Genomic DNA, 14,826 nt, shown 5'->3' on the forward strand with positions numbered 1-14,826 from the left:
GGTGAGGCGTATACAGTACTAAAGGACGGACACATACTGTGCTATCGCGGGTTAGAGGATAGACGAGAACTAGGTGTGGGTTTCCTCATTAATAAGGATATAGCTGGCAACGTAGAGGAGTTCTACAGTATTAACGAGAGGGTAGCAGCTATAGTAATTAGGCTGAATAGGAGGTACAAGCTGAAAGTGGTGCAGGCCTACGCACCCACATCCAGCCATGATGACCAGACCGTTGAAAGCTTCTATGAGGACGTAGAATCGGCAATGAATAAAGTAAAATCGCAGTACACTGTACTGATGGGCGACTTTAATGCGAAGGTGGGCAAGAAGCAGGCTGACGACCACGCGGTAGGTGACTATGGGATAGGCTCTAGAAATAGCAGGGGAGAGTTATTAGTCGAGTTCGCGGATAGAAATAATTTACGGATCATGAATACCTTCTTCCGCAAACGAGAAAACAGGAAGTGGACCTGGAAGAGCCCCAATGGTGAGATTAAAAATGAAATCGACTTCATACTATGCGCTAAACCTGGCATCATTCAGGATGTGGCCGTCCTCGGAAGGGTGCGTTGCAGCGACCATAGAATGGTAAGGTCTAGAATTAGCTTAGACCTGAAGAGGGAACGGAAGAAGCTAGCGAAGAAGAAGACCATTAACGAGTTAGCCGTAAGAGGGAAAGCACAGGAGTTTAGGATAGCGCTGCAAAACAGATACTCGGCATTAACTGATGAAGATGATCTTGATGTTCATTCAATGCACGATAACCTGACATCAATAATTACGGAGTGCGCAGTAGAAGTAGGCGGTAGGACAGTTCGAAAAGATACCGGGAAGCTATCTCAGGTGACGAAAGATCTGATTAAGAAGCGCCAAAACATGAAGGCATCTAACACTACCGATAGAATAGAACTAACGGAGCTATCAAAGTTAATAAATAAGCGCAAGGTAGCCGACATAAGGAAGTTTAATATGGAGAGAATCGAGCATGCTATAAAGAACGGAGGTAGCCTAAAAACAGTGAAGAGGAAACTAGGCATAGGTAAAAACCAGATGTATGCATTAAGAGACAAGCAAGGCATTGTCATTACCAATATGGATAAGATAGTTAACGTAGCCGAAGAGTTCTACACAGACCTGTACAGTAGCCAATGTAATCAGAGCGCTAATGAAAAAGACAGCAGTGCACCGCAATGCGTCATCCCGCCAGTAACGAAAGATGAAGTAAAGAAAGCCTTAGAAGCAATGAATAGGGGAAAGCAGCTGGGGAGGATCAGGTAACAGCAGATCTGTTGAAGGATGGAGGGGACATCGTGATAGGAAAACTAGCCACCCTGTATACGCAATGCCTTATGACCTCGACTGTACCAGAAGCTTGGAAGAATGCAAACATTATCTTAATTCATAAGAAGGGCGACGCCAAGGACTTGAAAAATTACAGGCCGATCAGCTTACTATCCGTTGCCTACAAAGTATTTACTAAGGTAATCGCTAATAGAGTCAGGGCAACGTTAGACTTTAATCAACCAAATGATCAGGCAGGCTTTCGTAAAGGATATTCCACAATAGATCATATTCACACTATCAATCAGGTGATAGAGAAATGCGCAGAATATAACCAACCTCTATATATAGCTTTCATTGATTACGAGAAAGCGTTCGACTCAGTGGAAACCTCAGCAGTCATACAGGCATTGCGTAATCAGGGGGTAGAAGAGCCTTATGTCAAAATACTGGAAGATATATATAGCAACTGCACAGCTACTATAGTCCTCCATAAAGTCAGCAATAAAATTCCAATAAAGAAGGGCGTCAGGCAAGGAGACACGATCTCGCCAATGCTGTTCACCGCATGTTTGCAGGAGGTATTTCGAGGCCTGAATTGGGAACAGCTGGGAATAAGAATAAATGGAGAATACCTAAATAATCTGAGATTTGCTGATGACATTGCCTTGCTGAGTCACTCAGGAGGTGAACTGCAAATCATGATCAACGAGTTAGACAGGCAGAGCAGATCGATGGGTCTAAAAATTAACATGCAGAAAACCAAGGTAACGTTCAACAGCCTAGCAAGGGAACAACAGTTCACAATTGGCAGCGAGAGCCTAGAAATTGTGCCGGAATACGTCTACTTAGGGCAGGTAGTGACAGCTGATCCGGATCATGAGAGGGAGATAACTAGAAGGATAAGAATGGGGTGGAGCGCATTTGGCAAATTCTCGCAGATCATGAGTGGCAGTTTACCAATTTCCCTCAAGAGGAAAGTGTACAACAGCATAATCTTACCGGTACTCACCTACGGGGCAGAAACGTGGAGGCTAACGAAAAGAGTTCAGATTAAGTTAAGGACAACGCAGCGAGCCATGGAAAGAAAAATGATAGGTGTAACGTTAAGAGATCGGAAGCGGGCAGAGTGGGTGAGAGAAAAAACACGGGTTAATGACATCCTAGTAGAAATCAAGAGAAAGAAATGGGCTTGGGCAGGGCATGTAATGCGAAGGCAAGATAACCGCTGGTCCTTAAGGGTAACGGAGTGGGTTCCAAGAGAAAGCAAACGTAGCAGGGGGCGGCAGAAGGTTAGATGGGCGGATGAGATTAAGAAGTTTGCAGGCAAAGGGTGGATGCAGCTGGCAAAGGATAGGGTTAATTGGAGAGACATGGGAGAGGCCTTTGCCCTGCAGTGGGTGTAATAAGGCTGATGATGATGATGATGATGATGATGATGATGATATGAAGGGAGCCAACAGTCACCGAAACCAAGGTGCATAGGGGAACGTTAATTTTTTTTCATGTGTTATGCTTATCAGTGGGATAATAATACTTAGATTAATAAATCGCTTAAAGAAAATTACTTGGTTTCGGTGACTGTTGGCTCCCTTCATAAATTTGTCAAACGGGCCCCTCATTTCCTTTAACTTGTCTGCTAATAGCATAACGAGGGTCTCGGTTCTGGCAGTCTTGATGCCATAGGTAGCATAAGAGGGCTCTCACACAGTTTCCGCCCTCGCCGTTAGATGACGTTCTACGTCACGCTCGCGGTATTACAGGACGTGCTACGTCCGCCGTTATGGTCGAGGGTGGCGCTGGTTAACACTCTCAAGGCTCGCTTACACCCAGTAAACATAAATACCCACGAGAGCAGCAGATTGGACAGCCGTCGCCGTAGCTCAGTTGGTAAGAGCACCGGACGCGATATTCGGAGTTCGTGGGTTCGGATCCCACCGGCGGCATGGTTGTTTTTTCTGCTGCTTTATAAGAAATTTTCTTTAAGAAATTTTCTTATAAGAAATTTTCTTGCTATTATTCTGGCAAGAATTTCTCCCCCGTAGGGACACTTGTATATTACCTAAGTCCGAGAATTTGAGGCATACATCTGTCGCCTTCTCTACATTCCTGTCCAACGTGAGCGACACACACTTGCGTTTGCTGTTATTCTCGAGATTCTAAAATTACGCACTTCAGCACGTGTGCGAATCAAGTAAAATATACGCCAGAAGTCCTGGTTGTATCCTCGTAGTCCCGAAAATGGAGTTATCGGCCGCATTCAAATTTGCCAAGGAGGCATGCTGACTCTTGACGCGGAGCCGTTTGGCGCACGAATCTGAGACGCGTGGGATGTGCGGATTTAATTTTTCTGTACGCCGATGACTCCAGCCTTATCTGCTGACCTACATCCGTGGTTTCTCTAAAAATGTTACATCAGCAATTAACACTCTGTCTTGTCCGCACGACGCCAATTGGAACAGGATTATCCATCGGCATTTTGGCTCGCGACGGCCAGACAAAACACGCAAAGGCAGCAAACGGCTCTCACATCCCATGAAACCACAGCACAAAAATGTTGAATGCCTTGTCAGTGCAAGACACAGTGCAGAGGCTTACCTAAACCGACACCACGGGGTGGCATTTAAACTAAACGAGACAGCTGGTTCAGCAGCTGGATTGCAACTATAGAACTAAAAATGTCCAAGTATTAGACAGTGTACGACTGATTCAAATTGATACGTTGTACTGAATCGAGCTGCACTGCTGCAATATAGTGACAAAGAACTTACAGGGCGTAACGCGAGCTTAAAACTGTTTTATTGTTTATTATTTTTCACGCGAAGTCATTTTTATGTTTTTCTTCCTGTCTCTTTGATCGCACTTATGCTGACAGAAATTCTATTTCGTTTACCACTGAGCGCAGTGGATAGCGTATTTACACAATCTGAGCGGACAAGGGTCAGATGCCTCCCTGGCTTGTTATGACATACACCTGAAGGAAGCCAACACTCACAGAAAACCAAGGAAAGCATGAGGGAATGTTCTTGTTTTGTTCTTTTTGCGTTGATCAATGAGAAATTAGTAGTGCAATCTTTTCTTTAGCTGAGAGATAATTGATTCGAGAGTAGAAAAAATAATAACCACATACCACCAGTGGGATCCGTACCCACGGCCTGTGCATGTCGCGTATGCGGTGCTCTACCAACTGAGTTATGGCGGCGGCCGTCCAACCTTCTACTTTGAGTGTGTTCGTGTTGCGTGTGGCCTAACTTTCAGAGTGTGCACTAGCGCCACTCTAGTCCATAGCGGCGGACGTAGAACGTACTCTAATACAAGCGCCGCGTGGGAACATGATCGAACAGTAATAGGCGGAGCTGTGCGAGAACCATCTTCTGCTACCAGTACCATCAATACTGCCAGAGCCGAGGTCATTGTTAAGCTCGTGAGCAAACAAAAGGAAGTGGCATGAGGGGCTCCTTATTACGGCCATTTGAAGGAAGCCAACAGTCACAGAAAACCAAGTAAAGCATGAAGAATTTTTTTATTTGCGGTGTTGATCATTTAGTAGTGTAATCATTTTTACCTGAAAGATAATTGATTAGAATGGACGGAAAAAAAGCACATGCCGCCAGTGGTTAATTTCTAATTAATTATTTTTCAGGTTAAGAAACACACCGGCAAGAGTCCTTTGGACAACACCACAAATAAAAAACAACATACCCCTGTGACTTCCTTGGTTTCGGTGGCTACTGGCTTCCTTCAAGTTATACCTTTCGAGTGACTACATTCTATTTCCCTATTTATCTGCCTGCATGCCTATTTCCCTATTTATCTTATCTCTGCTTTGGCTACGATCTCTGCGTCTTCGAATCGGCGTGAAATAGGATAAGCGTGTCGCGAGGTTGCTGGGACTGTCCGGGCGACTTTGTGAAAAGCGTTCCTATGTAGTCTTAGTACTTCGTTTATACACTTAGCTGTCAGCCAGACTTAGGTCTTCCTGAAGGAAACGCTGTTTTATGTATTACCCTTTCTAACTGCTCACACTCATGTCAGTGTGTCTTACGCTCGAAGTCCTGTCTGCGTCATGCTGCAGCTCGTTGATCTTCAAAAGCCCCTTCAGGTTCTTTCGGATGAAAACAGCACTGCAGTTTCCGGGGTTACATTTGTTGTTGTAGGGAAATATTACTTTTGTAGCCTCGGTTTCCTTGCTGTTTCCCTCTTCAGCCTTGGTCTTGATGCTCTTAGACGACTATTTTGCAACATAAGTGTAGAGGTGCACAGAATGTCTACTGGCACTTAGCCTGCCCACCTGCCTGTTGATAACCTTTCATTTTGTGCGCGCATGACATGGAAGTGATTGTGTGGTAACTGATAATGCTACGCCTCTCTTTTCCAGCTGAGTGGGGGTTGAGACGTGCCTCAAAAGGTGTTTTCCCCTCTAATGTGCTATCATTCATCCAAGGTGCATGCGGTCTCGCGATAAATATTCAGATAGCCAGGAAGGATCGGTCATGCATGTGTCTATGCATGATTGATAAGCGGAACTCGAAAGTGCGGGTTGATTGCATTAAGCATGTTTCTGTGCAAGAACAGGGTTGTTTTTTCCTCTCAAACTCGCTTTGAAATCGCACACACGCAGCTGATATTTGTACTACCCGTACAGCGAGAAGGCGCGCTAAAAATTTCGCATTGCATTTGAGCGGAATTATGCATACTTTCGGTTACTAGTCTGGGAAAAGGTTGTCCAGGCTATGGTTCTGCAACTTCCTCTTCCGCGCATTTGACATTTGCAGCTATATAGCTGAATTAGAAATATTTTGCGAAGTGAACAGTGATGGGCGACAGGTCAGATGTCACTTTTCGTTTCTTGTACTAGGCAAAACAAGGAGCGTCACAAATGCTTAATAAATGGAATTAATGCCATATTGCTGGTGTGCTTTTGATACTGTTAGTTTTATGACTGCTGTCAGGCGTGGAATCGACGGGTCAATGTTGTACTGAGGTATAGTTTCGAAATGGCAATGGCTAGCTTGAAGGAAGCGCTAGTAGGATCCGGAATACTAGACGTTTATTGGGGCGAACTTGTGAAGTGTTCGCGCAACAAGGAAGGAATTCAGTGGAGTGGACGTGTTTTGCTAAACACCGTGGCGTTACTCGCAGTACCAAATCGCGATCACTCTATGCTTTGAAAAAAAAAAGAATGCATGATACCATCGTGCACTTATGGTGAAAATGGTAAGCACTTATGGTGAGTCGAAAAAATGCACTGGAATCTAGAACGAGTGCACCTAAAGCTAGGTTGATATAGGCATGGGTTGTTACTATGAAAAGGAGAACGGAAAGAGAGGCAGATTAGTGAAGAAAAAAGTGATGATGCGGAGGTGACTCCCGACATTGCCATTCAGCCTGCTACCATGCGGAGCGGAGGGCAAAGATGTAGTAGGAAGTTCAGAGGAGGAGATAGAAAGAGAAGCAAACCAGGCACGCAGGCCTTGCAGATAAAAAAAAGGCTGCGACTTAGGGTCGAAGGCGATTGCACAACCCAGGTAAACTCAGGAAGCGTCGTAGAGAACTGCGGCACATTTTGTCCAGCGCTTGTAATGAAATTAAAAAAAAAAGTGTAAAAACGCCGTTGCGGACTAAAAAAAAACCAACGAAATCGTGGCGGCTTGCGTTTAAGGGATTCCGCAATTCTAGTAATTTTTTTTTCTGAACAAAATGAATCAATTACTTTAAGTTCCCCACATCCGCGTAGTGGGCTTTGATGTACGTGTTGTTTACCCATAGTACGCCGAGGAAGCAATCGATTTTCCCATATGACTCACACACGCACACATACACGCACGATCATACACGCGTGGAGTACCGACATCGACCCGTATTCCTTGAAAATCCCGCTTAAGCCCTTGGTTTCCAGCATGTTGAAAGAATCAACATATTCAAAGCGCGGCTCGAGTTCCTACCACCCCGTTATGCATATTTGGGTACTCTGTAATTTTATGCGCCAACATTATACTTAGAAATCGACTAATTATTCTTCTACATCGTTATCGAAGAAAAAAATGATAAAGCAATTGCGTGCGCAAAAAATGATTAATACGTTTCGCCCAGAGTTTCAGTGTAACGTTTCATCTTGACGCAGGGGAACTGCATATTAAATAAAGGTTGTGCCTGCATCGCTACGGCGACCCTCCTTGGGAGGTGGAAACGTCGCACACTTTCGTGCAGTAGGCGCAGTCAAAATCAGCCCATACCGAAGTCGCAGGTGTAAGTTCTGCGGGTGGTTCCTTCGAGGACAAATCACAGGCACACGCACAAGTGGAAGAAAGGAGTACGACCATTTCAGCTTGCCTCGGGAGCATCCGGTGAGGATAAGCTTAAAGGCTGCTTATTAAAAGCTAGTGCATCTAATGAACACGTTCCCTGATAACGTAAGAGTACATAATAGCAGAAAAAGAGGAGCACTCGCCAAAAAAAAAAAGGAAAAACAAAGACGTTTCGGGGCCCGTACGGGTCCCTTGTTCACAATGGCAGCGGATGGGCGACGGTGGTTACTTATGTACGGCGCAGGTGCCCATCCGCTGCCATTGTGAACAAGGGACCCGTACGAGCCCCGAAACGTCTTTGTTTTTCCTTTTTTCTTTTTTGGCGAGTGCTCCTCTTTTTCTGCTATTATGTTCCCTCCTCGCCAGACGGGATTCCGTCAAACGCTCGACTACGTAAGAGTACATATGTTACTTAACCGAGAATTGAATTAAATTTATTACTACTGTCGTAGTGGTCGCCGCCTTGTGCTTGTTTGAGTGGTCGCGCGATGGCGCCAGGAGCAAGGGGGCGGTGCCCCTCAGTGTGTATATATTCTGCCTGCGGGCATGAATAGAGGCTTCTTGTTTGGGCTTCCCATGTTGGGGGCCCGGTAATCACTCGTCTCTTCACTCGGTAGCGCAGAACAACTACTACTACTTCTACTGCTGCTGCTGTTACTACTACTACTACTACTACTACTACTACTACTACTACTACTACTGCTGCTACTACTACTACTATACTGTTGTAATGCCTCGGTAATGAAAATGTCAGATAAGAATTTTAGATTTCCAGCATTTTCTTCTTACGGGCCCCAAGACTGCAAAAATGGGAGGAAAGAAAACAAATGGTAGATTTACGGATAGAAAATTGTTTATTGCTGGATGATTAAAATGAGAAAACTAGGGTAATTTTGTGAGCCTCTAATGACGCTTAATCTGCGCCTACATACTAAGGTACCAATATGCAAATTCATATCAAAACTGCAAGTCGTTTTATGACCTGCTGATGTCCCAGTGTGCTCGACTGAATGTTAGATTGCTTTTTTTTTTTTGGAGTGTTAACTTTTGCCGTTACTCACAGCAGGCTTTCGATACCTCTGGCAACTGACACACTGGGAAATGTTTTTCGTTGGCCTAACATTCTGAGAATGAGATATTCCGTCGCGAACATAAATGAAGAATACTGGCGTTTCTACAGCCGACATCGCACGTGATACGCCGGCGGGCGTTGCAGAGATGTCCGAGGCTACGAACAATCTCCCTCTCCCCATTTTTCCTGAAGCTGTCCGCCACGCTTCCCTGTGCGCAGAGTCCGGCGGCAGGGAGTGTGGCCCGCGGCCGCGCAAGCGGAAGAAGCCCCGCGTGCTCTTCTCGCAGTCGCAAGTGTTCGAGCTGGAGCAGCGCTTCAAGCAGCAGAAGTATCTCTCAGCACCGGAGAGGGACCGGCTGGCGAACGCCCTCAAGCTCACCTCCACCCAGGTATGCGGGGCGCACGGCGCGCATGCCCGCTGTCGCGCTGCTCAGCGGCCGCGCGTTGATTTTGTCGCAAGCGCGCTGTATCGGGCAGGTGGTGTTGCGCGCGGCATCAAGTTTGCCGTGACCTGTTTGCTTTCTCTCGCTTTCTCTCTATTTATCTCCCGGGCTCGTATTTCCTTCCTCATTCTTTATTTTTTTTTTGTTTCGAGATTAAATGCAGGGCGCCCTTTCGGCAAAAGAACCCCTTCTCTGTGCTGGATATTTTTCCAACCTTTTCTGGGTTTCACTTGACCTTCTTTTGCGTTGCGCGAGTGTCGCGCTGGTTTTGCGCCCACATCTTCCAGAATCGTAGCGAAAATTTTAAAAAAAAGGGGGGGGGGGGTTAAGACGTTGTGTTCAGCTCTAGGATTCAACGCTCAACAATTTCACCGAGAAGTTAAATGCGTTAGTACTCTGTGCGATTTTTCTCTCTTGGGGCTTTCCTTTAGAAATACTATACAAGGTAAAATCAGGGCAATACGGTGTAAATAAGTGGTCGATTTTTCCGAAGCAGCCTCTCGTTATTTCAAGTCCCGCAAGCAACGGCGAGTGGTTCATAAAAACGTTTTCGGGAACCTAGTCCAGTGAAGGAAGTGGCACTCTTTGGTCAGGCTGTCCTTGAGCTATTGAAATCAAATTGCCATCTTCATCTTAAAACCAGCCTTGCTTGCTGCAGTTCTTCTCTCCAGTACAAGTATTACAATAATGGTTTTCCAGCATACACCATGCGCGGCAAACCTCTCAACGAAAAGGCTCAGAGTTATTTATTATGGGAGAGGGGAGGGGGTGCAGAACCTGAATGGAACCACTCTGCAGTACTAACCCAACCTTTGCGTTGCCGCGGTGGTGATAAGAATGAAATCGGCACTAGTTTACTATGTATCGAGAATGTTACTTCGAACAACCGTCCCTGCTTCGAAGATAATGAAACTCGGAAAAGTAACGCTGTTTTATTCTCAGAGCGCCCAGTATCCCCAGTGTGCCGCGATGTGAGACGGCGCGTCGGAAGGAGCCGAAATTAGGCTGCGAATGTGAGAGGCTGCAGCGCTCAGAGGAAAAATATAGCACGCCACCGAAGACAATGCAGCACGTCGACGAGGACACGTGACATTGAGAAAAGGGATGTCCAGGCTCTTTCACAAGCTCTTCATTGACAGCGTGTCGCTTGCTGGGTGTTTGTTCTGTTCTCAGCAGCACAGGTTAGGTTAAAGAATCGCTCTGGACAAGCGATTGCCGACTCGATTTTCCAACGGTTACATGACACCTGTAATCAACGGCATTTTCTTATTGTCCCCATATACGCCCCATAGATTAGCAGCTCAGTTAGTATCCCCACTGGATGAGACTATTTTACTTTCGGAAATAGGAAGAAAGGGAGAGTACAGTGTTCTGCTGCGGAGCCAAAGGACTCTGTTACAATCTCGGCCGCGGCAGCCGTTTTTGTCATGGAGGCCAAATACGAAAACTCCCGTGTATGGAAATTTCGGCACACGTTAAAGATCCCCAGGTGGTCAAATTAATCCGTAGCCGTCCACTAGCGCGCACCTCATGCACAGCTAAAGAGTAGCTTCGGTACGATAGAAGAAAAAAACACGACCTGGTCATCTGTGCTGTTGGTTGCATTTCTGCGCTGCACGATAGAGGTATTCGGCAGAGTGATGGCCCAACAATGACTGCCGATGCTGCGATGTGGGTGCACACCATCGCTTGGAAAATTCGATCTTCGTAAAATACGCGAAGATCGAACAGCCGACCCCGAGCGGTGAATGACCGATTTGCGCTGCCTACTGCGTACGCTACTTACTGGCACTGGGGCTACGCTAAGGTAGATCCGTTGCGAATCCCATCGCCTGTGCCACTTCGCAAACGAAAGAATGCATACGGCTTGCATAAAACCGAAACGTACGTTAACGATAAAACAATGGGCACATGAAGCTGAGCGGCAGACGCAAAACTAATCCCGCGTGAGAAACTACTACCTGACCGACGCAGTGCGCCGTAACTGCTAGGAGGCAGGAGTGTTCCTCGGCAAATACAAGAGAAGCAAACAGCTCAGTTTTGGGCCTTTTTCTAGTTCTGCACATGTTATTTGCATTGTGACTTCGTCTGCCCCCGACCTGATGATCTCCTTTAAAAAAGCACTCAACACCCGCAACTGGCTTCCCGCCGGCCTCGCATCTTGCTCCCAGCGAGAAATAAAGCGTACGAGGTTGGCACCCTCACTTGTTTCCTTGGTTATCCGTGGATCCTTTTATTGTATACAGCAAGGTACAGAGTAGTCTTTGGGCATATTGGACGACGATAGATGCCAACTTGCGCTCCGCTATACCCGTAGTTCCATATACTGTGGTATCCGGGATCCCCCGGCATATTGGAAACACACGCGGTCAACGCAAGGGGGCGCCAGTTTTTGCATAAAGCCTATAGCATGTGGAGCTGGTATGGTTACCGAGAATGAGAGGGACGTTCTGTGCATGGTTGTGTGAAAAATAAAAGCTTCAGTTTTAGTTGGTTTTATGGGTGCTTACCTCCCAAAGCGATGAAGGCTGTGAGGGATGCCGTAGTGGAGGGCTCCGAAAATTTCGACCACCTGGAGTTCTTTAACGTGCACTGGCATCGCGCAGCACAAGGGCCTCTAGAATTTCGCCTCCATCGAAATTCGACCGCCGCGGCAGGGTTCGAGCCCGCGCCTTTCGGGTCAGCAGCCGAGTGTCATAACCACTCAGCCACCACGGCAGCAAAGTAAAAGCTATAACCAGCGGTAACGGGACACCAAATTAACGAGCGCTATCCGCCGGGTGGCGCAGGTGAAGATCTGGTTCCAGAACCGGCGCTACAAGTGCAAGCGGCAGACGCAGGACAAGTCCCTGGAGATGGTGGCGGCGGCTAGCGCCCGTCGCGTGGCAGTGCCCGTGCTGGTTCGAGATGGGAAGCCCGCTGTGCCGTTCCCGCCGCCGGCACCGTCATACCCAATGCACCCGTACTTCGCCGGCGCTACCGCACTCGCACCGCCGCCGCCGGCGCCACCGCAGCCGCCGGACGCCAGCGCTCTCATGTACCCGGCCATGGGGGGCCACAGACCAACCGCCACAGGCGCCATCAGGACGTGGTGAACGCCACACTCCATGGAACTGTGCAGGGCGCAGTGCGACTGGCGATCGCGTACGTGTGTGCACGCACGTGTGCGTGTATCGCGATACGCGGACTCCTGCAGCCCATCATCTCGCGTGATCCTTGCTAGCGGTGGTTAGACCGTCCGTGATCCGCAAGGAGGGTTCACAAAGGGCTTAGAATCGAAAATAAGCCTGCTCTGAAACTTATCCGGTGCTTACGAACACTTATGATGCGGAGGACGATGGTAGGCACATATTTTTGGCGTGATGTCTGACTACCAGTATACAGTGTTATGCAGGTAGAGTGACACGACATTCAGCTAAACGAGCAGTACTAAGGAAATGACATTGTTGAGTGTTTCAGCGTCCGGTAGAAGCGGCACGTGCTAGACATTCGGGCAGCCTGTAGAAAAGAGTGGGATGAAATGTGTCACGCCGCGCAGCGTCTGCGTTGGGTGGGGAAGAGGGTGAAAACGCGCGAGGGACATTGGCTGCTGCATACGTGGCTCGGGAAGGGAGCCCTAGTGATGCACCAGGTAAGGATTCACATCTTGAAGCTGCACGGTCAACCCCTCGCGCACAACCTTCTTAACCAAAGAGGGGAAATCATCAGATGCGGGAATGTCGACGTTGGCTACAGATGAGACGTTGGCCAGCCAATAAAATTTTAGTGAAATCCGCCTCGCTTTCAGCGCCTCGCATATCGCTCGTTCTTCTCCAGCCTCATCCCCATCCAACGCAGTCGTCGCGCGGCGTGAAATATGAAAGTAGCTGCAACGACTTTACCAAACAAGTCAATGCTGTTCGTTGTTGGTGGCGTCTGCGCAGCCATTACCCGGGATACTTAGTTTGAAGTGGTTGTTGATGTTGCATTTGCACATCTGTTTTTATATGAGGAGCCATGAACAGTTAAAATGATACTTCAACATTTTAAAATCTGCAGTTTTCGCAGTTGTTTTTTTTTTCACAAATAAGTGCGCCTGTATTAAATTCTGCTGGTAACAGTATCTAGATCATGCACTTTTCTTTCAGATGCAGTTACATTGTTGCAAAACCTGAGCACCAGTTGATCAAGCAAAGAATTTCAGCGTTTCTCATATGTTGCAATACCGAATAAGATATCATGTCAGCTAAAGAGGTCTCTGAGCATCGTTTAATTTATATTTTACAGCAATTTCGAGTGTGAATTGGGAGAATGTAGTAGCCTGATACTACGACTCTGCCACTCAGTGAATTGTAGAAATTCAGTTTATTTATCGTTGCGTGCGCTGATTGTGACTTTTCAGCATGCCTGATATCAGTCTTCATTACGGTAAGAAGTTGATAATTTTCGACTATAACCCGCATCGAATTTTGCGCATAAGGAGCACAAAATTCATTAAGATATTGGTCGCCAAAGCGGTTATAGTCGAAAATTATCAACTTCTTACCGTAATGAAGACTGATATCAGGGATGCTGAAAAGTCACAATCAGCGCGTGCAACGATAAATAAACTGCATTTCTACGATTCACTGAGTGGCAGAGGCGTAGCAAGCATCAGGCAACTACATTCTCCAAATTCACACTCGAAATTGCTGTAAAATATAAATTAGACGATGCTCAGAGAACTCTTTAGCTGGCACGGAGCTCTGATTCGGTATTACAACATTTGAGAAACGCTGAAATTCTTTGCTTGAGCAACTGGTGCTCAGGTTTTGCAACAATGTAACTGCATCTGAAAGAAAAGTTTATTTATTTAATTTGAATCAGCTTAGAGGGGGTGCCCAGGAGAACGATTCCTCCTTTTCAGTAGTTGGGCGAGCCCATCGAATCGAGCTATAAAGCCTCCTCGTAACGATTAGGCACCCGAATGACACAGTTACATATGTGTCCTGCAGCCGTGAGACTTGGCGAGAGCATCGTGTCACTGGTTCATCCATGCTTAATTACTGCTTTTACAGCACACAAGCGAGCTTTTTTTATATCTCATGTAAGCATTTTTTTTTGCACGATCTCTGTTTTGTGTTTGCGCAACAGATACGCTGTTAAGTGATTGCACCGCACACGTGCAGACATTATGATCACAATGCTATGTTTACCCATGACTATTATAGACTTCGAGTAACACAACTAGTCGGAAAGTCTATACTGTTGTATGTTAAAGCTTTGAGATAACGAAAATTTTTTAATGTTTGTTCGTCTCGTGGTGCCTTAGAAGTATTTTGTCCGCAATTACTCGTCACGCGGCCACAATGTGAAAAGTGTTTCGAAAGGAAAAAGTGGAACATGTATGTCCATAAAGACTCAATTTTTCTTTCTTAATGTGTCTCCACAGACTTTCATTCCAGGCCATTTTTGCAAGCACAGCATGTGGGCAATTATCCGTCTTTCACTTATTTGTTTAATGAGACAGTGCCCTGCTTAATGCGCACTTTGAAGAACAGAATACAGACGTTGCGCATTGCAAGCGTAGCAACGCATCCATCTTTGCGGGATTTTTTCTGTATGTACACTTGATTCCTTCAGCTCTGCGTCAAACAGCCAAAAAAGAAGTGAATCACTGTCAGTACACTAACCACATGACGTCAGATAGATGTCAGCAGGAATGGAGCACGGATAAAAGTTTCACACCTCATACCACGTCGCA

At 46.6% G+C, this 14,826-nt stretch overlaps 1 protein-coding gene across 1 annotated transcript in view; it reads left to right on the top strand.

The window, feature by feature from the left end:
• LOC144113430 (homeobox protein Nkx-2.5-like) overlaps positions 1 to 14,499 on the top strand; it is a 66,901-nt gene extending 52,402 nt beyond the window's left edge. The window contains exons 2-3 of the mRNA XM_077646502.1: positions 8,881 to 9,050; positions 11,894 to 14,499. Of these exons, the coding sequence (XP_077502628.1) occupies positions 8,881 to 9,050; positions 11,894 to 12,199 (476 nt within the window). The 3' untranslated portion in view covers positions 12,200 to 14,499. The remainder of the gene's footprint in view (positions 1 to 8,880; positions 9,051 to 11,893) is intronic.
• The last annotated feature ends 327 nt before the right edge of the window (positions 14,500 to 14,826 follow it).

This window comes from Amblyomma americanum, chromosome 1 (genome assembly GCF_052857255.1).
Source record: "Amblyomma americanum isolate KBUSLIRL-KWMA chromosome 1, ASM5285725v1, whole genome shotgun sequence".
NCBI lineage: Eukaryota > Metazoa > Arthropoda > Arachnida > Ixodida > Ixodidae > Amblyomma > Amblyomma americanum.